Genomic DNA, 22,751 nt, shown 5'->3' on the forward strand with positions numbered 1-22,751 from the left:
ATCTCTTTCTGTATTTCTGTCTCTCTACATATGCATGCATACACACACAGGGTAATTAAAATCTGATTAGGAATCCTATTTTCTTTGTAACTATTTACAGCTTTATTATCTAATTATGGCATGCACTGAAGTGTCATTAATATTTGAGGCAAAAAAAAAAAAGAAAAATCCCCTTTGAATCCCCTAGTATTATCACTGACTTCTTGCCCTCCTTAGCACTAGACTAAGCTATTTCCTGAGTGTGGCAGTAACAGAACCACAAAAAATCCCCAGGACAAAAGTGAAGCCAAGAGCCTGCTCCACCTATATGATTAACCCTGCCCCTGAGCTAAGAGTAAGTATCAGTTTAAAAGAGCAGGATATTTGTAATGAAATAGAAGTCCACTATGTTTTCTGAGAGCTAAAGCATCGCCTCTGCCTACACTTTTTCTCCGATATGACACAGTTTCACCAGGACTATGTAAGGAGATGTAATAGTGGCATAAAAAGGTTGAGACATGAGATCAAGCCCAAAGGCTAGGCACTCCTAACCTGTGTTCCTGGGAGTGCCACGCTTCACTCAAGTTCTCCCTGGAACCCTTCAACACTTTGCCCAGTATCTGATCCCAGCCCCTGCCTGTGGGAACTCCAAGCCCATTATCTGATTTTGGCAGCATGTGTTTTCCCGCCACCATCCAGATGACTTGTGCAAATGGAATTGCCTTCCCTTTTGAAGGGTAACGTCATTAACGGAGCTGATACTGCCGCGAGCAGAGACCTTCCATGCTTAACTTTGTTAAAAGCATGCAGCTGTAACAAAGAAAGCAAAAGTTATGCAATAATCCAGTTGCTGAAAGACTGCTGAAAAGGGAAGCAAATACTTCCCTTGCTTGTGCTTTAAGGCAGGGTATAGGATGTGTTCTCCATGCTACAGGATGGAAGACACTATTTCTTCTTTTTCATGACTCATTGCATTGTGTAATGAAAACACAAGCCAAAAGGGATTTTCTTTGGGATCTTGGCTGGTATCATTTAGAGTCTTCATATGTAGCAAAGGATGCCCAAACACAAGGGACATGGTGGAGGGGATTCAGGCATATTCTGGTGATCAAGACCATCATGAGGGGGTGGGAGAGAGGTGGGCTCCGGTACCTTGCTGTTTTGATTTGCCACAGTCCCAGGTGAACGCTTTAACCTCTGCATTCATAAAGTTACTGTCTCCAATAAAACTAGGAATCTGTCTTTTTCAGACAAATTCAAAACTCTCACTTGAAAAGTTGCAAATGCCAGACCCCAAAGGCACAGGAGCCAAAGGTTTCCCTGGAATGAGAGCTCAACCAATGCAAGGTGAGCTCTACCAACTACTGTTTCCTGTGTGCCCTCTCTACCAGCCTACTCCCTTTTTTCTCCAAGAGAAAAAGTCCCACAATCTTCTGAAGTCACCTCCTTTTTCTTGCCAATGGCTTAGCATTTGCTTGTCATTCCACTTGAACTGTGGAGCGCGGAAGGGACAAATACTGGGGGTTGGGAAATAATCATTTCTGCTGCTGAAAAACTGGGCACGTTGTGCAAACTCTTGTGGAAGTTAACGGTGAGGCAACATGTCAGGAACAGATATGTAGAGAGCTGACTGTTTTTTGACTTGTGTGAGGAAGTGATGACAAGGAAAAAGAAGAGCTTAGGTCAACTGTGGTTTTTGTTTTTTTGTTGTTAGATTTTTTTCCACTTAGGTGTCTAAATATAGATGATTATGCACCCAGATCACCACACGCATTGGACTTTCCTAAATCCCTCTGAAATCATAAAATAGCAGGACAGCTTTTTAATTGATTTGCCTTTTAATTTGTACATTTAGAAATACAATAATAAAAGTATGTATTTGTCTGTTACAGCTCTGCTGGCAAACAGTCAATTCTTTATTGTAGTTGTCATTTAAAAGATTGTTGTGGGCTAAATGCAATATTTCATTTGATCCAATTCAATATGAAGTCACTGACTATTAAATATCTAGTAATACTAGTAAATGATACATTAGTGTCATAATATTAACACACAATATTAACCAATCTTCGTAATTAAATATATATTTGATCTACTTGATATTAACAGAAGAGATTATAAGTCCTACTAGAGAATTCATAGGGACAAGCAGCTAAAGTTTTAACTGCTAGATGAAGGCTACATTTATTCCTTTAGTTGCATTTCCCTTTCATGACTGTGGCAGGAAGCATTTTCTTCCTGTCCAGCAGACTGTGGAAGTAAGATATGGAAGCAATGGGAAGAAACATATGAGATGTTTGAGGAAGTTGTCCTGGGAATTTCTGATTAAATTAGAAGTGGTTAGTAGACTATTTACATCATGCATTCACCTCTGGTTCTTCAAAGGTCACTTGCTGTTAATTTACTGGCTGCTTAAGCTACAGCCAGTGTAGCTTTGCAGATATCAGCATGAATGCTTCCTGGCAGTGCGGTCAGAGCAGCTCACTTTAGCCCGAGCCTCGCCAAACAGCTTGCAGACAGGTCGGAGTGCTGGGCTTCGTCACGCTGTAGCCGCACAGCCCTTTGTCCTCCATCTCACTACATCTGTCAGCATCTTCCGATCTATAAGTGGAAACTAGAGCACGATAAATATCACTTCAGAAATAACAGGTAATTTAGTATCACTAATTTTAGCTTCTTCCTTCCAAAAGCCATTAGTTCATAGTCATTAGGCTACCCTGAGGCTGACAGCAGCTTAGAAGTGCTGATGAGACATCACGAAGCATCTCACAGAAGATAGTTTGGTTGCTAGTTTTCTGGCAGTATCAGAGAATCCATGCCTATCCATTCCTTGACAGGAGTGCTGCAGGTACACCCAATCAAGTATCATTCAGATAAGTCACTTCTAAAGAAACTTCATTTAATTAGTCAGTCACATTTTAATCAGTCTTCCTCCTTCCAGTGAATGGCATCTCTCAGACATCTAAATCTCCTCTTAAAAAGATCATTTTACAGATATGCTGCCAAGAAACTATTTTCTGGACACACACAAAATGAAGTCAGCTTTGGCGCTTGTACTACACATTACAAAGCTGTTTTAAGACTCTCTGCCTCTTTCTCAAGGGTGTTTTTTTGATGGAGAAATGGGTATGGATTCACTTCTGTCACATTCACCCAGGGGTACCTCACTTTTGAAATGCAAAAAAAAACCCAACACCTTGCTTGCTTCCTCAGTAGCAGGCACTCAGTCATCTTTCCCAAATCTACTCTATCTTCTTGAAGATGGGAGACCAGGGGTGCAGCATGAGGGTAAATTTACACACCAGCAACACACATTTCAGTAGTTACTCCTTTATTCATGCTGTAGTAGCTCCTAACATTATATTTGTGTTGGTTGATGCATTGTTTTTTGTTTTGTTTTGCTTAATTTTGTTCCAAGGTTCTACTCACTGCTGAGTCCTGACCTGCCCGTCCTATCACACAGCTTCATATAATCCTGTGATCTCTCCCATATGCTAATATCCAGCCAAGAACACCTCATTTTTATAGGAGCTTGGGAATTTTCCCTTTTGGCGTGAACCATTTTTGCTACATCCTGCAGTTAACTTCATCTGGTAGTTTATTGCCTACTCCATGAGTCTCTTTATGTCTTTCAGTAGTTCTTCATAGTTGATCTTGGTCTTTCCTACCCTTCAACTAGTGGCATGAGAATACCACAGCTCAGGCAGAATTACCTTACCAGACCACTTGTAGCTATGCAAACCCAAACAGGACCCCACACAAGCTGGTGTAGTAATCTCCAAGCCATGTCCCTTCATCACAAACAACTGACCTTCCAAATTTTGTCCTTCATTTCTGTGTAACCATCTGTTAACTACCCCATCCAAGACTTCTTAGCCCTGATGTCTTATCTCTAATGCTTGTTGAGGGCTGTGAAACCCTTTTAGGAAGACAGTTGGGCTAGACCTAGGGGAACTTCCATATCCGTAAGCTAGTTGTCATCTTCCAACAACTCGAAGAGGTGCATGAAAGACAATTTCCTTCAACAAAACTTTGTAGACTTGTCCTCAGTATGTTTATTCATGTTTTAGTTATATGTTTACCAATTTTATCCTTTATACTTCTACTTTCAGTAGGGCCATGTAAAGCTAACTCATTTCCTCTTGTTTATTCTTGTCCTTACAACACTGAAAAACTCTTGTTAAGCTTGATTTGCTCTATCTATTGCAGATATAGTTTTAGAGATACAACAAATGAAATAAGTGGAATTAGCAAGTCTCAGGAAAAAAGGTAATAACATACAAGGAATTCTGTTGTGACATGCTATGATTCTCCTGAAAAACTCATTCATTTTGCATCCTTAAAAAATTCCATGACATTTTTCCTTGACTTCTGTTAGACTGATGAGTCTATAGTCTCTGTGCCTATAATCAGAGGAAGCATGAAGTGAACTGAAAGATTCATTTAAAAAAAAAAAAATCACCAGCTACAAGGAAAGCAATGGGTAAGAATTCATGCTCATTTTTACAAGTCAATAATGAGCAATTTTTACTGTGAAAACCAATTGAAATATGTGCAAATTGTGTTTACACAAGTACTGCTCCAATAAAATCTACTCCCATGTGTGTCCAAACTGAGTTAAATAGGGACCTGCCTGTCCCCAATTACACCTGTAAGAGGTAGTTAACTTAAAAATGCCACCTAGAGATTTATATATCCCAAAAGATGAAATGAATCTGATTTTTGTAAGTGTCAGAACACAAGAATTGAGGCATCTTTTAACAGACATATAGGTGCATCATAAATACGGTCTATTGCCTGGCTTAATGCACAGGGAATATATAAGAGCTACAGGAAGCTATTTTAATCCCATCACTGATCCCCAGGCATTTAAAAACATTGATTTTGAGACAATTGTTGGAAAGAATTAACAGTGCCTGAAGAGGGTGAATATATTTCATTCCAAGAGATTTAAATCTGCTTTTTTAAAATAGCTTTTAACCGAAGCTGTTCTAGTAAAGAAAACAACTTAGTTGGCTCAAATCGCCTTTGTGGTGAGCCAGACCCAGGGAGCAGTGGCTTCCAGACATGCTTGTCATCACCTTTCAGCATAGCTCTGCCAAGAAACAAACGATGCAGTTCAGGCAAGGTGGATCTCTCCGGCTCTCCCAACATGATCAAATTTATCTTGGCTATTTGGCAATGAACTATCTGGAGGACCTGGTACAAACTTCTGTTTGTTAAAGTTCTTGGATATTTTCCAACTAGTAGTCAGAGAACAATGAAAAAATAGTTTTCCTATACTTTTTCTATACTAAAGTTTTGTTTTTTCTTTTTTTTAAGTAATGACTTATGTCTCTATATAAGTTTATGATGCAAGTGTTTTTTTTTTAAGCATTAGCAAGATTTTTTTTAATTGGGTTTCTCATCTCTATCTGGTCATAGTTAAACACATCTTCCAGGAACTTCTTCACCTTGGCAAAGTGTTCATTTATTTATTTCAATGAAATTTGGCTTGAATTATCAATTACTGGTGAGGAGGACACAAAATACTGCAGAGAGGGTACAATCACTCATGTACTGTTTGCTGGTGAAATTGTAATGAAAACCATATAACCTGAAAGTCCCCTTCTGTTCATGTGTATGCATTGATTCAATTAATGCAAATAGTTCTTGATGTCAACTTATAGGAAGCTCATCATGTCTTTGACTTGGTACTCACATGGATTTTTCAATTTAAATTCCATGCAAAACAAAGTGCTCAGTAAGCAATTTTCAGCATAAGGAACAATATGGGCCACTTCCAACTTTTGCCACATGCAGACCAGGTTAGAGGAAATACTTCAAATTCCCATCAACAGGATCAAGACTTTGTCTTTTATTCTTCATCATCAGAATTGTTAATCATGCCATCAATGTGTTATGGGGATCTAATTTTCTCCTCTGCCATTGGTCTTAATTAGAATATTAGCATAAAGAAACTCTTACAATGTTTTCTGACATGGCTTATACCACTGTTTGGAAATTAGTTCATTACTTTCCATTGAAAACCTTTTACGTTATACTTACCATCTAGGAGGCTTTGCAGGGGATGTAAAATTCCACTCCAAGTAAGTAAGTAGGGTACAAAACACCAGGTCATTTCCTCTTATAGAGAGAGCAGGGTGCTGTTGGGCAAAGCTACTTATATGATTTCCACCTTTTTGCAGTGAGGTCCTCTTCAGCTTAGTTTCACATGCTGAATTGCCTTGGGAGGGATGAAATTGGAATGACTGCTCATGCACGAGCACTGGAAGCCATTTTCCTCTGTTTTTGCCAGGGCCTTACCTGTAAATATATAATAAAAACTGTGTCTACTTAAATGAACCATCTCATTCTTTGATCTTATGAAGCAAACAGTATTGTTTTCCCATCACCCCTGTTCATGTTATTTATAGGCATGCTGATTTGCTCAGGACTTGCAGATAACAAAATTTATCTGTGTCTTCACAACAGCAGCAGTGACATTTCAGAGCTGTTGGGAGGCAGATTCATTTAACGCTGATCATGCACCTCTCTAATTATAAATACTTATGTTTTCATAGGTGCAGGATCTGGCCAGGCACAAATGCAGTAAGTTACAGCACTTGAACAAACTAGATGAACATCATTAAGTATGCCCACATATTCTTTACTACTTTTTGCCGTGATCATCTACCCATTGTTTATTCTCTTCTGCAGAATGCATGAATCTTACATCAAGGAAGCACCTTCGTTATCCTGCCAACCAAGAATAAAAGCACATATAGGAGAAAGTTCTTCAGAAAAGACATGCGTGGACATGTTTAGAAAAAAGATCCTGTCTTAATCAAACATGGCTTAAAATCTAGGGTTTGACATACTTAAAACATGACATGCAAATAGCTAGTTTCCTGGCAGAGGCATATTCCACCCCAGCCCACCCCCAGCATGTATGGGGATAGAAATGATACTTTTTGCTGCTGAAAGAAAATTTATTATTTATTATCCATTACTACTCACAAGTTTTCTTCTTGACAGACTTCCTGCTGCACTTCTATATACTGTCAGGCTTTTTGGAAAGGTGTGCTCCCACCAGCCTATGTGGTTAACACATGCTGTGGATTCTGTACATGCACGTTTCCTAATACCCAAAAGCATCACGAAATAAATCCAGATTTCTGTGCCATCTGCTCAGTAGCACTTCAAAATTCAATAACTTACTTCTGCTGCTGTGTATTAATTATTTTTGTTACATTTTGATTATTATCTACCTCATTCTGTTTGCACTTCATGAAGTGTTAGTTTTAATTAGCAGGATTACGTTTGCATTTGGATATCCCTGCCCCCCCTCCTCAACCCAAAATAAAGTGGCTTCTGCCCCTCTCTGAATCTAGGATTTCTGTTGAGCTCTCTGCATTGAGTTTAAATGCCTTGCACAAAAACTTGCACCCAACATAGTTACTGGGAGATTTCATCCCAAACGTTGTGAGTTATCTCTAGATACAGCTCTACTGTAGTTATTTAGCCAGTGTATTATGAAGGCAAGACATAACCAGTTCCTATTGTTATGTGAAAGGATTTCAGCTATCATTTTCAGCTGTGCTAAAGAGATTTAGACACTTCGTTCTGAAAAGCTTCTCTATGCATTGAGCAGGAAAAGATGAGCAGCTTAAAATGACTGAAGAATTACCACCTAAGGCACTTAAGCTCTTACAAAAATGTCATTTGTTCTGAGTATGAAAGAAAGATTTATCTGACACTAAGATTTGTAATAACACCTGATTCAAATAAGCACTTAGCAAGTCACCTGTTCTTCTAACACCACACAGCTAGTATAATAATAGGTGTTTAAAGAAGAAGAAAACACATCGGAAGTGAAATCTCTTGAGTATTGACTGCGTATTGTTTGCTCACTGGGATATTGATATGCTTTTTTTTTTTTTTGGGTGTGGGGAGCAAGGAGGAAACGGTGGTCTAGAGGAAAGTAACCAGATAAGAACTGATCTGATAAAATATATCATCCATCTGAAGTAAATTTCATTAGTTTTCTAAAATTAATAAACAACTTGGGTTTTGGAAAAGAAGGCACTGACTATACAAAAAACCTGATACTCTGTGGAGAGCAGGTTATAGTTTGTCCTGGACATGCATAGTGCCTAGCTTTTGCTCACTGAGGAGTAGGACACTTGGGATATATTAGCTCAGACCGTTAACTAGTTCACATTAACCTAACTCAGATATGTCAACATGTGATGCTCTGATTGTAGTGGGGACATATCACATCACTTAGCCTGCTCTATTTATGAGGTGCGCTTGTAAACATCCCCAGCTATTTATAATGTAGTGATGAGGAGAGAATCACTTCAGCTAGACCTGATGGTCAAATGGCATACCGGGCTGGCAAAGCATACCCTGCATTCTGCAGTTTGTATGTAAAGCTGTTTGGTTTCCGAGTCCCACATCACAACAGCAAAATGTAGACCAGTTAACTAACTCTGGTTTTGATGACTCCACAGGAGTAAAGAACAGGCTGGAAAAAGGACTGTTCCCAGACCAGGTCTGATGCTTGGCATGGTCATCTTGAGGGAGCACCAGTCACTTGCTATATCACTCAACTTCTTACCAAGGTCAACTTGAGGAGTTTAAAATAACTTAAAAAATATACTGTATCTTGACAACGTAACCTTTTCTTTACCTCCTGTGGTTATTATTTCTTCTGCCTTTATGTAGTGGTCAGTTATAGAAATTGTGATCAGCCAAAGAAAAGACTTTCTTGATAGAATTATTCTCTAAACTCCTAGACTAGAATGATGATTTAAGACGGAACAGCAGTGGACACCTGCTCCTTAAAGGTCGGGGTAAAAAAAGGGACACCACATCCACCAGCACAGAATACACAACAGCCAGGGCTCATCCCACACCGCCTGAGCAAGACAAGCAGAATCCACCCAAAGATGACATCCAAACTCAATAAGGAATTAAGCTCACTAGCCATGTTCCTGATGATGAGACAGGTCCAAGATCAGGTCCACAAGTCAATCCACAGGTCGGGAACAGGATGTGCTCAAGAGGCTGCCATAGAGGTCTATGGTAGCAATGCAGACACAAGACCAAGCCAAAAGTCCTCAAGTCATTGTCTGGATCAGTAGGGTTCATGGTTAGGACAAAACACAACAATAACTAAGCTGAAGAGCAATGCTTATGCAATACAGCTAGGAAAAAAGGCAAACACCCCATGCTAAGCTTAAATGAGGCTCCTGGGCCTATGGGCAGGTGAATAGTTAGACGCCCCAGGTGAGGCTGATCAAGGCCATTAGGGTTTAACAGTGCCCGCTGGGGCACTCCCTGCTCAAAGGTATTTCACTTGATCTGATGGTAGCTGATTACAGACACTGAGATAGCCTTGTACTGTAAAGTCATTTTAATTCACAGTCCTGATAAGCAGTTTACCCTGATAACATGCTAACAAGATATCTATGTGCCATCTGTATCTGAAGAAGACCTGAACGTTCAGATGTTTAGCAAAAGCCCAGCATATGTTTTAGGTGGACGCAGGCTATAGTAACCAGAGGAAAAAAAAGTGAAATTTAGTAGGATGGAAAGTGGCTGAGCATTATGCACACACTAGATTTTGTTATCAGGACAGTTTTGTGTCCTAACCACATACCAGCTTGAAATTGACTCTGCATATTGTTATGTTCCTAAGAAAGGTATCTTGTGATTACTTGCTGAACAGAAATGCAATATTTTATCATTTCTAGCCAGCGTCTGACTCACTTTTCACCTATGGATAAAGAAGAGATATGGTTAAGCTTCTATGTAGATAGCCTGCCCGGGCTCCCTGGAGTAAGCCATTGCTGACATTTTGGACAGAAGCACTGATGAGAAGAGACGTTCCTTGCCATGACTCAGCTGCTGGTAACATGACTGGAATTTGACTGGTGATAGAGCTTGTGCGCTTACTGTAAATATTTGTGGAGCAGTAAAATGGGTGCCAAACCTTTAGAATACATGCATGCTATTATGGGTGTACATATAAAGTCTTTCTTCTGCACTGCTGCCACTTTTTGGCTAGTATTTCAGGCATGCTTGCCTCCAAATTGGAGATCTGAAGGAAGCCAGTTTGTAAAGATCCTTCAGAAGCCAGGAGTCTTACTGTTGTAAGATGAGTCTGAACAAAACCTGGTCCAATGAGAAATTTTCTCCTCTTTACATCCTGAGGATGAAGTCTAGCCGTCTTTGTAGTGCACAGGGACAGGAGCAGAGATAGGGATGGAGGCAAAGCATGGTTGGGATTGTTGCACAAGAGCTTGCTCAAACAGCAACAGAAATTCCCTTTTTATCTCCTTGCACCATAAGCAAACATACACTGTTTGTGCAGAATATGGAGTGGCTCCTTGTTGGAAATGACCAGAGAAAAATCAAAATCAAAACATTTGCTCAGCTTTCCCGCTTTCTCAAGTGCTCGCTGCTGGTATTCCAGCCATTTCTGTGTAAATCACTGTGTCACAGAAAGACATGGCTGCCCAACTGGAGCACGTTCCTCAGGATTGCTCTTGATGTAGTCCTCCCTCCTCACTGGAATTTGGGAGGGTGCTCACAGACTTCCTTAAAGTTTATCAGGTATCCCTGATAACTGTAGGTTAATGAGAAACCTTGTTTTGTGCCAGATCTGCAGTTGACATGCTGTCTGAGCACCACCACTGCTGTGACCCTGGAATTTCTTTGACTCATCACTGTTTGTTCTTTAGTTTCTGTCTGTGGCTTTTAGCACCCAGGCCTCTGAAAACACAAAGATGGCTTTAATATTTCTTCCTACTAGAAATCATCTGCGCTCACCGGAAGCAAGCATTTGCTGTTTTAATCAGCTGTCCCCACAACTCAGCTACCACTCGCCCTTGTAAGACCCCTTTAAGTGATACACAGTGAAAGTAGACGCATCCTCTTTTTCAGTTCTGTATTTAAATAAGGAAATTAATAACACACAATATTGAAATAAAAACATTTCAACAAGCATTTATTAGGTACATAAACTTCAGTATTTTCCATAAAAAAATAAATAATGAAAGCATGAAGACCAACTACATTCTCATGCCAAAATATAAATTAAGTAATTACTTATAGAAACAATATTAAAAGTCTAATATAATTCAAATAAATAAAGTGCTTTTTTCTAACTGAAATATGTCTTTAAAATAGATGCTTATAGCTTCACAGCAATAATTCACAATAAATAATACCTTGAAAATGATGGCACAAAAAATGGTGCCTCAGAATTGTAGCTTTTTAATTTTGAAAGTCTCCTCCCCCCCCTTCTGGTCAGCAGCCCACTGCGAGTGGCAGTGACCTAGGCACAGTTGTTGCTCCCTGTCAGTGCATTCCTGGAGAAAAGGAGCTTTTGGTCAGCTCCTAAACAATTAGCGAAAAGGGAAGATGTCCTTTAGAGAAGGTTCTGATGAGAGTGAACTGCACTGATCCAGCTGTGGCTAGGAAAAATGACTCCAGAATCATCTCCATCACTTTTCACAAGCTGTGTTTTCTGCCTGCTTTTTCTGGTTTCAGTGGTTTCTCTCTTGTCTGAGACCTCTTTAAAAGACTTAGAGTACTGTTGTCAACTAACTACACAATCAGGGAATCCCTACTCTCTAGATGCTGATAAAAATGTGAACGTAGGAGGCAGGAGGAAATGAGCTGCCAGAAGCTGGGCGGTGGCATCTCCCATTTTTGCCTTCCTGGAGGAGGTAAGACAGTTTTGTTCTTTGCTTTAGGACACGTTCTCAGGCTTGGTGTTTGCCCTAGAAAGAAATAAAATGGAAAAGGAGAAAATTAAATGTAGTCCATGGAACAAGTATCATAGAATCACACAATGATAGAATGGTTTGGGCTGGAAGGGACCTTAAGGACCATCTAATTCCAACCCCGCTGCCATGGGCAGGGACACCTCCCACCAGACGGGGTACCCCTTGCTGGAATCACATGAAGTCAGCCACTAAGGGTTTGTGCTTCTGTGTCTAAGTCCCTTAAAAGCTGTTATATAGGATGCTAAGGGACGCTGGTCTGTAGTCACCTTTTCACAAGTATTCAGTAACTCCATGGGCTTCCATATTTTGATGCTTCACTTAATACCTTTTGGGACTGATTTTCCCCCACTTATCTAAATGCCATTAGTTCTGAAAATGTATTGGTGCTTTCTACCATTGCAAGCAAAAGAAAACCAGTCAGTTAATGCCTGAATTTCCAGAGGACTGAGCTCTTGAGCTTAGTTTTTCAATATGCTTGTACCTTATAAGAGATGTAGCTAATATCTGCGTGGGTGGCATGTCACTGCAAGGAACTGAACCTAACACCATACTTAAACCACAAAGCAATCACAATATTTGTCCCAGTTAGTGAACTGAAATGGTAGCAACTGTCTGAAGAGACAGAGTTTTTGAACTATTTATGCAGTGAATGTTTGCTAGCTTATTTAAAATACTACTTTTCAATAAACTGTGCTCATTGAGAACAAATGACTCACTTGTCCAAAATTGCCTTGATGATCAGCTTTACCCAGGGAGCAGTGGGGTCCAGGCACACTTCTCTGCCGTCTTTCAGAGTAGCTCTGCAAAACAGAATAAAAAGGAAGGGAAAAGGTCTATTTAGTGAATTCCAAGGCAATTTCTCTTTCCTCTTGTAACATCAGAGTTTTCTAGATATACACTGACACGCACGATCTCCTTTAAACCATATCATTTGAAGCTGTAGTCTAACACATAGTTGTTTTTTTTTTAAACTGGTTCTTATCATCTCACATCTCTTTATTTGAATGCATCAAATTATTACATGGACTCACTGTTTTCAAAATTGCTTCTTTTTTCACATTGCCTCATTTGTATTTGTGATTTTGTCTAACTGAGGAGCTGAATCTTTCCATCTTGGTTTAGAAACTGAACTGGGTAGTCCATAGGAATTTTGTCACAGTAAGATTTCTGGAATTGTGACTGCATTACATGACTTCTGTGCTAATGGTGTTTTTTTCATTGACTTCAGTAGAGGTACGACCATATTTTTGACCTAGCCATTAAAATTTATATTTTGATAATTTGCTCAGTACAGCTCAATGGCTTTAATTCTCTTTTCTTATGCTGGTGAAATTCTGAGGTTTAGAAATTTATTTGCTTGTTTGATGGCTGCAGGTTTAAGTTAAAATAATACAAGGAGTGTTTATGAAGCAGAGATTTGCAGAACTAAGATGCAACAGATGACACATAGTAGAACATTCGTAGGAGCATCACGCATTGCTCTCTTGGATTCTGAGTAGCCACGCCTGCTGGCTTGTTACATCTTTCACAGAACCCTTACATCACCCTTAATGTAAAATCTGTTTCCTTCTTGTTAAGTAACAGGGAGGATTTTGCATAAGCACTTACATGACTTCGACATTCTTGCAGTGAGGTCCGCTGGGGGTGAGGTTCACGTTCTGGATAAACTTGGGGTGGATGAACTTGGAGTGGGTGTCTATGCACTGGCACCGGAGTTCAATCCCTGAACGGGCCAGAGCCATACCTGTAAGACAAGAAGAAAAAAAGAGGTATTGTATGGACTGTTTCACTATTTATGCAGGAAACACAACATACTCTTTTTGCTTAGAGTATTAGAAATAATTCTCTTTAGGAGCCTGAGGACTTGAAAAATTTGCTTTCACCCATTCTTTTAAGCTGCTTAAGCGTTTAGCTATCCAAAAACTGCTGTTACAGCAACCAGTGGTATAAGGAAATGGAAAATGATAATGACTGAGCACCGGCAGTTTTAACACTGGGCTTTTATTTGGCTTATCTCTGCACCTGGCTACATCAGATTATACGCGGAGTTACACCTTGTATCTGAGAACATGATCTAGCTCCACACAGAGTTATTCTCTGCACTTTTAAGACACAAAATATCTCCCTTACCGGCATTCACGCTAGCAATTACTTATGAGAGTGTTGGGAAGGATTTCTTTACCTTTGGTTCCGATCACTGAGATCAGGAGAAGAGCCATGCCAGCAGCCACAACCTTGCCCGTCATGATGAGAGAGTGTTTCTTCCTGGTGTTACCGGCGTCTGGTCGTGTGGTGAGGTGAGGAGAGCTCCTACAGCCCTGAGGGTGGCCAATGTCTGTGCTCTGGTACCTGCCCTGGTTATATACTGCCCTGGCCCCCCCGCGTCCTCCAGCGTCATGTGTGGGTCATACCCATGGAAACTCCTGAACCTGTAAGATGCTGTTGTAGAATGAGTCACAGTGGCACGGGTAAACCCCCTTCCCTCAATGACCACAAAATTGCTTTTCATCAACAGAAAACACTTTGCTAATTAAAACAAGATAAAACATAGAATATGTACAAAATAGCCCTTTACTTAGCTTTGTGTAATCAGTATATTTTGTGTAATACTCATTTTCTTGTGATTGTTTTCTTCTGTACCTGCATACTTTTGCCGTTATTATTGTGTTACTTGTTGTGACTTTCTCTTCTAGAGGAGGACATTTGATCTGTGACTTTGCACCTGTGTGTCTATGGGCTTTGTGTATGTGTGTTTTAAATACTATCATTATTAGAAGAAATGATGGAAATAGAGACTACTGTTTTTTAGAAATGCTGGGTACTAGAACTGGATTTTAATGAGCTCTCCTACTGATATGCAATTACATTTTAAAAAATATTTTCTGAGATTACTTATGGTACTTTTGAATACATTAATACCTAGCATCACTGAAATAAGCAACAAAATACAGAATGACTTTGGAGGGCTACTGAGAATGTTGAATTTTGAATTTGGGCAGAGGAAAATTCCAAAAGCTGCTGTGGGATTCTGGTTCTGGCATTAATTGAGGTAATTGAGAAAAACTGGTAATGGGATCATGAAAGAGGATTATTCAGATAAAGTCAGACACGTACAACCATTTTTATTAACAACAGAAAATAACACTTAAATACAAGCATGAGATTTTTGTTTTTTAAAGGATTAAGGAATCTTTTTATCGTTTTTCTGTCAGTTAAAGGAGACAATCAAAAGAACAAAACATAGGACCAAATATGAATGAACATGTTTCTTGTTCTCTGACTCATCATAAAGGACACAGAGATTTATGTATGCCAGGTTGAATTCCACTTAATATTACCATAAGTATCAGCATCTGTAGTTGTACAAAGCTATATAAATAGAGGATGGGTTCTGATTAATAGCCAAATAAGATGTGTAGACATGGAATTAAGCACCTGTTTTTCCCGTAAACTTTTATCTTGCAGTGAACGTAGCTGGATTAGGTAATGTGAGCATCTAAGCACTTAATAACAGCCTTTCTTTGTGAAACCAGAAGTCTGCCTGATGAGTATCCTCTCTTCAACTGTGGCTATTAGCAGGTGTCTGGGAACATGTAAGAAAAGGTCAGGTGTGTTTGAGACTTATCCCTAGTACTGTCCCACGCTGTGCCTGGTTTCGTTTGATGCCTCCTGATACTTTTATGGGAAAACAGGAGTTAGGAATTGATTCTTATTGTTCATTTCCATCTTCTTCTTAATTCTATAGACCTCTATCACATCTCCTCCAGATGATCTCGATACAAATTGTTGTCCTCTTGGGTTGCTCATTCCCATATCTGGACTTTTTCACCCCCCAACACACTATTTCTGTGAGCAGCAAACAGTCTACAGAAATGTAAACTCAGGTATCAATGGAAATGTCTTCTGGCCTACACACAGAGAGAACATGGAAGTAAGAATGACACTGCCTGTGGCGTGCAGACCTTGTCCAAAGAAACCCAAGAAACTATTCTTTGTCTTTAATTTCATTAAAGTTTTTCATTAACTCAGAGATAAATTTATTGCTTCTGTACTGCGTATGGAATGAAGGTGATATCCTTTGTGCTCTTTGTGTGAAGCTTACTGCCTGTTGCGTTTTAAGGAAACAGTATTTCTGCTTTCTTGATTTAGACAGACAATTTGTTTGTGGCTATTGTACCTCATTACTAGTCAAACACAAAGAAAGGGCTTAGATGTCTTACATCTGATGCAATGACTACAGGGCAACAAGTTTGATATGAAGCAATGAGAGCAACTGAGCAGAGAGTTCTGGAGCCTGTGTTTTGACTTGCAATTTAAAAATCTTCTTTTAAAAAGTTTTAAAAGTTTTAAAAAAAAATCTTTTAAAAGACAGAAAAGCAAGAAGTAGTGAGCGGAGACTTACCCTTCAAAAACCCACAACCAACAAATGTAAAATTTGTTTTGTGGTTACAGAGAGAAGTCAGAAAAGATGAACCATAAATGAAAACATCACATGTTTTATTGTAAACTTTCATGATTTGGGTGAAGGAGAGGAGTTGCTGTTTAAATTGATTTACAAGCTTCTAGTCTGGGAGATGGGAGGCAGGTAATGACATGAACTAAAAGCTACTGAATTTTTAAAGCATACAGTCTCTGACCAAAAAGAATACTTCCCAAGCCTTAAATATGACTATCATAAACAACATATGGCAGCCTCCAGCTGCAGAACCGTTTTTGTTATCATAAGTTTTATCATTTATTGGTGATAAGGTTTCTGAGAAATGATGGACTTGTCAGCAATATGATACCCCTGAATGCTGGCTAGAGACTAATCTAATATCCTGCATCTGACTTTTGACATTGATGTGTGGTACAGAAGTCCCTGCCCAAGTCACATCGCAAACTGGCACACGTTAGAGTATTTTGAATCAATCTGTAGGTGCTACTGCAGGCCTAAAATTAGCTAATTCTGCTTGTGGAGGCTTTCTCATCAGTTTTGCTATGACACAGCAAAAGGCAGGAAAGCACTTGAGTGAAAAAAATGGAGTTTCTCAGATTATTTTCTGTGTGCTTCTCCCCAGCTTACCCCGACTGGTGAGTGACCTGGAACTTTACATTTCCTTATGCTCCTGTGAGCAGTGGGGGATTTTTTTCCCCTGGGGTTCCTCTAGCACTGCTTTGACCTCATCTACCCCAGTGGTTCCTTACCGGTGTCTTTACAAATCCTAGGTCTAGGTCTGAAATTTTAGATCCAAACATTTAAAAGATCATTTAGAAACAGCTGAATAGGTGAGTCAGTGAATGTGACAATTTGTGTTCTTCCTTAAAAGAATATTAGGTTCAGCAAGAAAACGTAGACCTGCTTGAGCTGTAGATTTCCTTCAGGGAAATTCTTCCCTGCGTTTTCTTGTACTTCTGTGACCCTGTATGCAAAACCTATGCATACTTTTGATCTGCAAAGGGAAAATGTCTCATCTTCTTTGCATCTTTGTCTGGCAGTCTGCATCTTTTGTGTCATCTGTAGTTTCTCTGGGCTGTAAGACAGTCTCTGCTGTGAACTTTACCTGGGGCAACTTGACTGACTTGAGAGGGCCAAACAGAGAATTTACTTATAGTTACCTATACCATAGGGATATGTCTTTTCCCCCTAACCATGTGTTAATTAGGTAGTGACAAAAACAAACAAACAACAACAAGAAGATTTTAAGTTTGCCAGCTGTCCCACTGAATGATTTTCATATGAAAAATGTGGACTAAATGCAACCAAGAGATACATGTTTAGTACCTATCTTCCCGATAAGCTTCAGCAGTGTCTGGATCAGCCCTCTGCCAAAATACTCTTTCTCTTTTGTTTAGGTAATATGCAATTCTGAAAGATTAATGCATTTGGATGAGTCCTCCTTCTCAGAAAAGGCTTACTGAAATTTGTGTGGCTGTCTGTGCCCCTCTTCCTGAAGCTGTTTATGCTTGATATTTAACACCATTAACACAAACAGAAATCACATTCATTTGTTTCTAGAAGTGCTGGGCATGAAGTGAAGTGCATTTCCTAAATCAGTCCTCGACTGGGCAGGTGTCACAAAGGTCACTGTGCAAGTGATTTAACAAATGAGCATCAATGCATGAAGTTGCACTAAGCCTTTTGAGAACAAGTATGAGAGCACAAGCTCTGCTGTCCCACAGCACCACTTCCTCACCACACAGGAGGCGACCATCCCTGTTCCTGGATTTTCCGCACAGTCTGGTGATTCTTGCTGCAGAGAAGTACAGTTGCAACACCTATGTTGGTGAATCGTTTTTTCCACCTATGCTGATGATGAAAGCTCTGTTTTGGAGGCAGGAGAAGAGCTTTTGAGTTTTGTCTCGAGAGAACCTAGCACGTGGATCTCCTTGCAGCACAAGCAAGTGCTCCAGCAATAGATGCCTATCTAACACATCTAAACCCATCACTGTCACTTCTTGCTCTGCAAATAAAAATCATCTTCTTTGCTCTCTCTCTCCCTCTCCTGCAGTTTCTGCTAGCTGGCTTAATTTCCCTTTTTGCTCATCTTGCTAGCTGTTCTGGATCCTAGTCCAGTGCATTTATTACTCCACCCTTGCAGCTTGGCTTCAAAAATTCATTGGTGACAACGTCGAGCATTACTTCAGCAAAGTCCCTGAGCCTCAGTCAGAGCTTTTATTGTTGACTCAGAACTTTATTCACAGTTCTCAGTAGTCCAAAGGAATCCAAAATTGCAGTCCTTCCTTTCTGTGCCCTATGACCTATTCACAATATAATCAAAAGCCATTAAAGGGTCGGTTTTGATGGAAAATATCTGTCTTTGTATATTCCTGGGGTTTCCCCATGTATGTAGTAACTGCATAGGAAATGAAGTCATCTCCAGAAAGGGAAGTAGTATTGAAAAAAAAAAAGTAAAAAATAAAAAAAATGGATAGGATGCTGCCTGAAGAGTGATCAAGCTATTCATGCTACTCACAGCTAATTTTTCAAAACAAAAGTGATCGCCGTGCTTTAGTTACATTACTAAAAAATAAACATTTCAGTAGCATTACTCAGGGGCTTTCCAGAGTTTCAGTCAGTATCATCATATGCTGTCTTTCCTATTAAATAAAGACCATTTTTCATTAATCGCCTTAAGTAACTGAAAACCAATCACAATACAGAAGCCAAAGAGTTTTTCAAACAAATATTTTAATGAGTGTGACAAAGCCAAGACTTCCAGACTAAGCAGAAACAGTAGTTAAGAGTAAAGAAAGAGACCATAAAATATGTATGAGTACCACTTGCTCTTGTTCTCACACAAATTTACTCACTTCCTAGCCTCCCCTTTGAAAGTTTCTATCACCTGTGCTATTGGCAAAACTAGTATCTGTTTTCTAGGCAGCCCTGATCTACTTGAGGGAGGAGAATGAAATGATGGTAGTTTTCCTGAAGTTATTTTCAAGCCTACTGCCAGTTAAAATTGCAAAGCAAAGCAGAATCGACAACCTCGTCCTAGCTGGGTATTGCAATTCTAACCATCTGCCTACTGGTGTAAATCAGGAATAAGTGAAAATCAACGGAGTCACGCTTCTGCATCAGATCAGATTACAAAAAGAGCAAGGTCCTGAGCTCAGATGCAGTGGGATGATGTGAAGCATGACAGCTACCACGAGACAGAAGAGGGTGCGTTGGCCTCACATTCCTGTGTGAATCATCATGGCACTTTTTCTTTCCAAAGTTTCAGCTGCATGGAGGAAAAATCAGTTTGAACAAGAGAGACAGAGCTTGTGTATATTCTACCTGCCTGCACCAGAGGAACGTGGAGAGGAAGGGGACTGCAGTCTGCATTTTATCCATGAGGGCCCATCCCCACTGCGTGGGAAGCTAGCTGGCTTTTCATGGGACTGATCTTCATTAAGCAGACTGTATGTATACATCATGTGAAACCAAGACAGAGTTTTTAGCTCCTTAAACAAAGACCTTTAGCACTGGAGCTGAGGGAAAATGCTCCTGACCAAGAGCCAAACTGGAGGCTAAATTGGAACAAATGCATCCTACGGAAACTGCTCCTGGTGCAGCCCTGCTGGTAGGACACTGCAGAAACCTTAGCTGACTCCAGGCAGGTAACTTCTGAAGAATAGATTCTGCTGGTTTATTTACAGGTTCTGCTTAAATATTTGCCTTACTGGGTGCGTGGCATCCGTTTAGGCAGATTAACAATTTGTATTTGTTCTGCTCTATGGTGTGTTGATTTTCAATATTTGCTGTGGAGGAGGCTGGTTTCCCCTATTAATATTTAAAAATAAGGATTTGCACTGCAGTTGCACTTGGGTATTCCAATGGCTTCTGCAGCTGTTACAGACACTGGGCAGGAGTCAGGAAAGTCAGCAGAGATGGGAACAGACCCCGACTGCTGTCTCTTCCCACCCAGCCCTGCTCTTCAAGAAAAAAGAACAAAGGCATTTGCTTTTTTAGATTACTAAGACAGTGCTGGAAGGTTATGTTTTTCAGGGGAACCAAACTCATTTTTCTTGCCACTGGCTTTACTTCTTCTTTTCTTCATTTTATGTCATAATTTTATTCCTATATCAAATTGATTATTCTGACTTCTTGGCAACTCCTGCTGTAGAGATTCTTTTAACTCCCACGGATCCTGTAACACTGATCAAAAGTCAACACTTTTACTGCCTATTGCCTCAAAATCAACAATGGGTGAGTAACAGTTGAGTATTCCTAATGGCAGACCAAAGATGTGAAATAAGATAGAAACAATACATTCAGCAGCAGGTTGAACGAATGCTTTAGTTATGACCTGTTTTACCTTCTCCCACTGCTCATAGACATGTAATAGCACACCAGAACTTCTGCGAAGGCAGGAGTTTGTGAATTTGCACCTTGATTTTTGCACAAGTAGCTCCCTAGTTTTTTAAAAGCCCAGTGATATGAAGACAGAATTTGTGGGTTTTAAGCCCTGTAGTTTGCCTGCTTTTGGAAAAGTAACTCCTTTTGCATGTAAAACATCTCAGATTTTGTGGAGCTGACATTAAAAAGACCATTGCTCAGCAGTATAAATATATGTCTAACCACCCTGGATTAGTTATGCTCTGAACCATATCTCCTCACATCCTATGATTCTTGTGCATTTGCAGTTCACCCTAGTGCTCTGGGGAAAGTGATGAAGCTATTCTTTAACTCTTCGAAATAAAGTGACAATTGAAAGTAGTCATTTTATAATCTGATCGAAACACCTCCAATGCAGATCACTTTTAACCCGAGGCAGATCCTGCCTCTGTATGACTGGTAAAGTATGACTGTGGGTCTGATGTTTTCCAGACCACCATCAACCAAGATCTGACTTAGCCTGTATGGTCGCAGTTACAATTGCTAGTGGTTTTATGCTTTTTTCATTTACTAAATTGCATCCTGAGCTTCTGAAAGCCCACCTCTCCCTCTGCCATTCTCCCTCTGCCCTCTCTTTCACAGAATCACAGAATCACAGAATAGTCTAGGTTGGAAGAGACCTCCAAGATCCCCTAGTCCAACCTCTGACCTAACACTAAAAAGTCCTCCACTAAACCATATCACTAAGCTCTACATCTAAACATCTTTTAAAGACCTCCAGGGATGGTGACTCAACCACTTCCCTGGGCAGCCCATTCCAATGCCTAACAACCCTTTCAGTAAAGAAGTTCTTCCTAATATCCAACCTAAACCTCCCCTGGCGCAACTTTAGTCCATTCCCCCTCGTCCTGTCACCAGGCACGTGGGAGAACAGACCAACCCCCACCTCTCTACAGCCTCCTTTAAGGTACCTATAGAGAGCGATGAGGTCGCCCCTGAGCCCCCTTTTCTCCAGGCTGAACAATCCCAGCTCCCTCAGCTGCTCCTCGTGAGACTTGTTCTCCAGACCCCTCACCACCTTCATCGCCCTTCTCTGGACTCTCTCGAGCACCTCCATGTCCTTCTTGTAGCGAGGGGCCCAAAACTGAACACAGTACTCGAGGTGCAGCCTCATCAGAGCTGAGTACAAATTTCATACTGTTCTTCAGTGTTTGTCCTTCTGGTCTTGGATCCTTGGATGTGCTGCTGTGCACAGGAATCCACAGAGAAACAGTGCTTCGCCACTGAAGTAGCAGTCAAGTTCCAAGAACCTCCTCGCGATATGCAGAAATCAGGGCATCCTCTGGGTAGGAAAAGACCTACGACATCGTCAAGCCCAACCTTTAACTGCAACAGTATAAGCAAACAGCCCTTTGCAAAAGATGGCTACAGCTGTTCTTGCTGACAGAATCCAGCTTCCAGCCATGGCTGTTAATGAACAAGTTCTTTGAATAAAAGTCTTCTTTGCCTATTTGTTTTAGGGAAAATATTTGTCACTGGAATTCAATGCAAGGTGTAAAAATTACTCTTATGTACCATCGTTTCTCTTACTTCTAGCCCAGACCTAATCTAGTGTCATATAAATTAACGTAACTAGAACACAAGAATCGGCCCACTTGCAATTTATCTTAAACTGTGTGTTAACACGGACCATTAGTGGTGTGTGCCAGACCTGAACCAGGAAAAATGTCTGAATCTTAAATGTGGATCAAGGACGTAAATATGCAGCCAGGGGTTTGATTTGGTCAGCACTTTCCTGGAGGTCTGCTAATACCTGTTCATTAAGTCCTACCTGTTGAGATATCCAGTCCCAGTACAGTTAACCAGGAAACTATTATGAGTGTAAGGCATGCACTAGAAATAGTCACTGCTGAAGGTTTTACCACCCACACAAAACCCTACACCTTCCCCATTCTTCTGAAGTGCAATAATCGCTGGAGAGTCTGGATCCTGTTAAGTCATTATAAATTTGATTCCAGCATCTCATTTATCATTTTGTTTCTCAAGCAGTATGCATGACCGCACACTGGCTGACAGTCTTTATAAGGTTCATCCTGCTAATCACGTGAATTCTTCAGAAAACATTTCCCTGGATTCTGCAAAATCTCCGTGATTTCTGCAATTTTGGCAGACAAAACTTCCTTGGGTAG

At 40.2% G+C, this 22,751-nt stretch overlaps 2 protein-coding genes and 1 long non-coding RNA gene across 6 annotated transcripts in view; 1 reads left to right on the forward strand and 2 right to left on the reverse strand.

Annotated features, from left to right (window-relative positions):
* The window catches only part of RASSF6 (Ras association domain family member 6), a 133,500-nt gene that overhangs the window by 71,022 nt on the left and 39,727 nt on the right, over positions 1 to 22,751 (forward strand). The window contains exon 1 of one of the 3 annotated variants that reach the window (XM_083836081.1): positions 1,255 to 1,326. The exons of the other annotated variants lie outside the window; for them this stretch is intronic. The gene's annotated coding sequence lies outside the window, so the exon portion shown is untranslated. Of the gene's footprint in view, positions 1 to 1,254; positions 1,327 to 22,751 lie in introns of those variants that run through there. 3 annotated transcript variants of the gene reach the window in all.
* LOC310899585 lies at positions 2,428 to 9,854 on the reverse strand. Its single transcript, XR_014584410.1, has 3 exons — positions 8,947 to 9,854; positions 6,028 to 6,285; positions 2,428 to 2,593 (listed from the first exon to the last, which is right to left on the reverse strand). It is a non-coding gene; the product is annotated as an uncharacterized lncRNA (long non-coding RNA).
* LOC310899582 (interleukin-8-like) lies at positions 9,885 to 14,242 on the reverse strand (the record flags this gene model as incomplete). Of its 2 annotated transcripts, XM_083836098.1 has the most annotated exons (4): positions 13,942 to 14,234; positions 13,368 to 13,503; positions 12,476 to 12,559; positions 9,885 to 11,753 (listed from the first exon to the last, which is right to left on the reverse strand). In XM_083836098.1, the coding sequence occupies exons 1-4, from the start codon at positions 14,003 to 14,005 to the stop codon at positions 11,723 to 11,725; spliced, it is 315 nt and encodes a 104-aa protein (XP_083692224.1). In that variant the 5' UTR covers positions 14,006 to 14,234. The 2 variants fall into 2 exon arrangements, with proteins under 2 accessions (XP_083692224.1, XP_083692225.1); XM_083836099.1 differs by lacking the exon at positions 9,885 to 11,753 and having other exon boundaries at positions 12,472 to 12,559; positions 13,942 to 14,242.

The sequence above is a fragment of the Anser anser genome, assembly GCF_964211835.1.
Source record: "Anser anser genome assembly, chromosome: 4".
NCBI classification, from domain to species: domain Eukaryota; kingdom Metazoa; phylum Chordata; class Aves; order Anseriformes; family Anatidae; genus Anser; species Anser anser.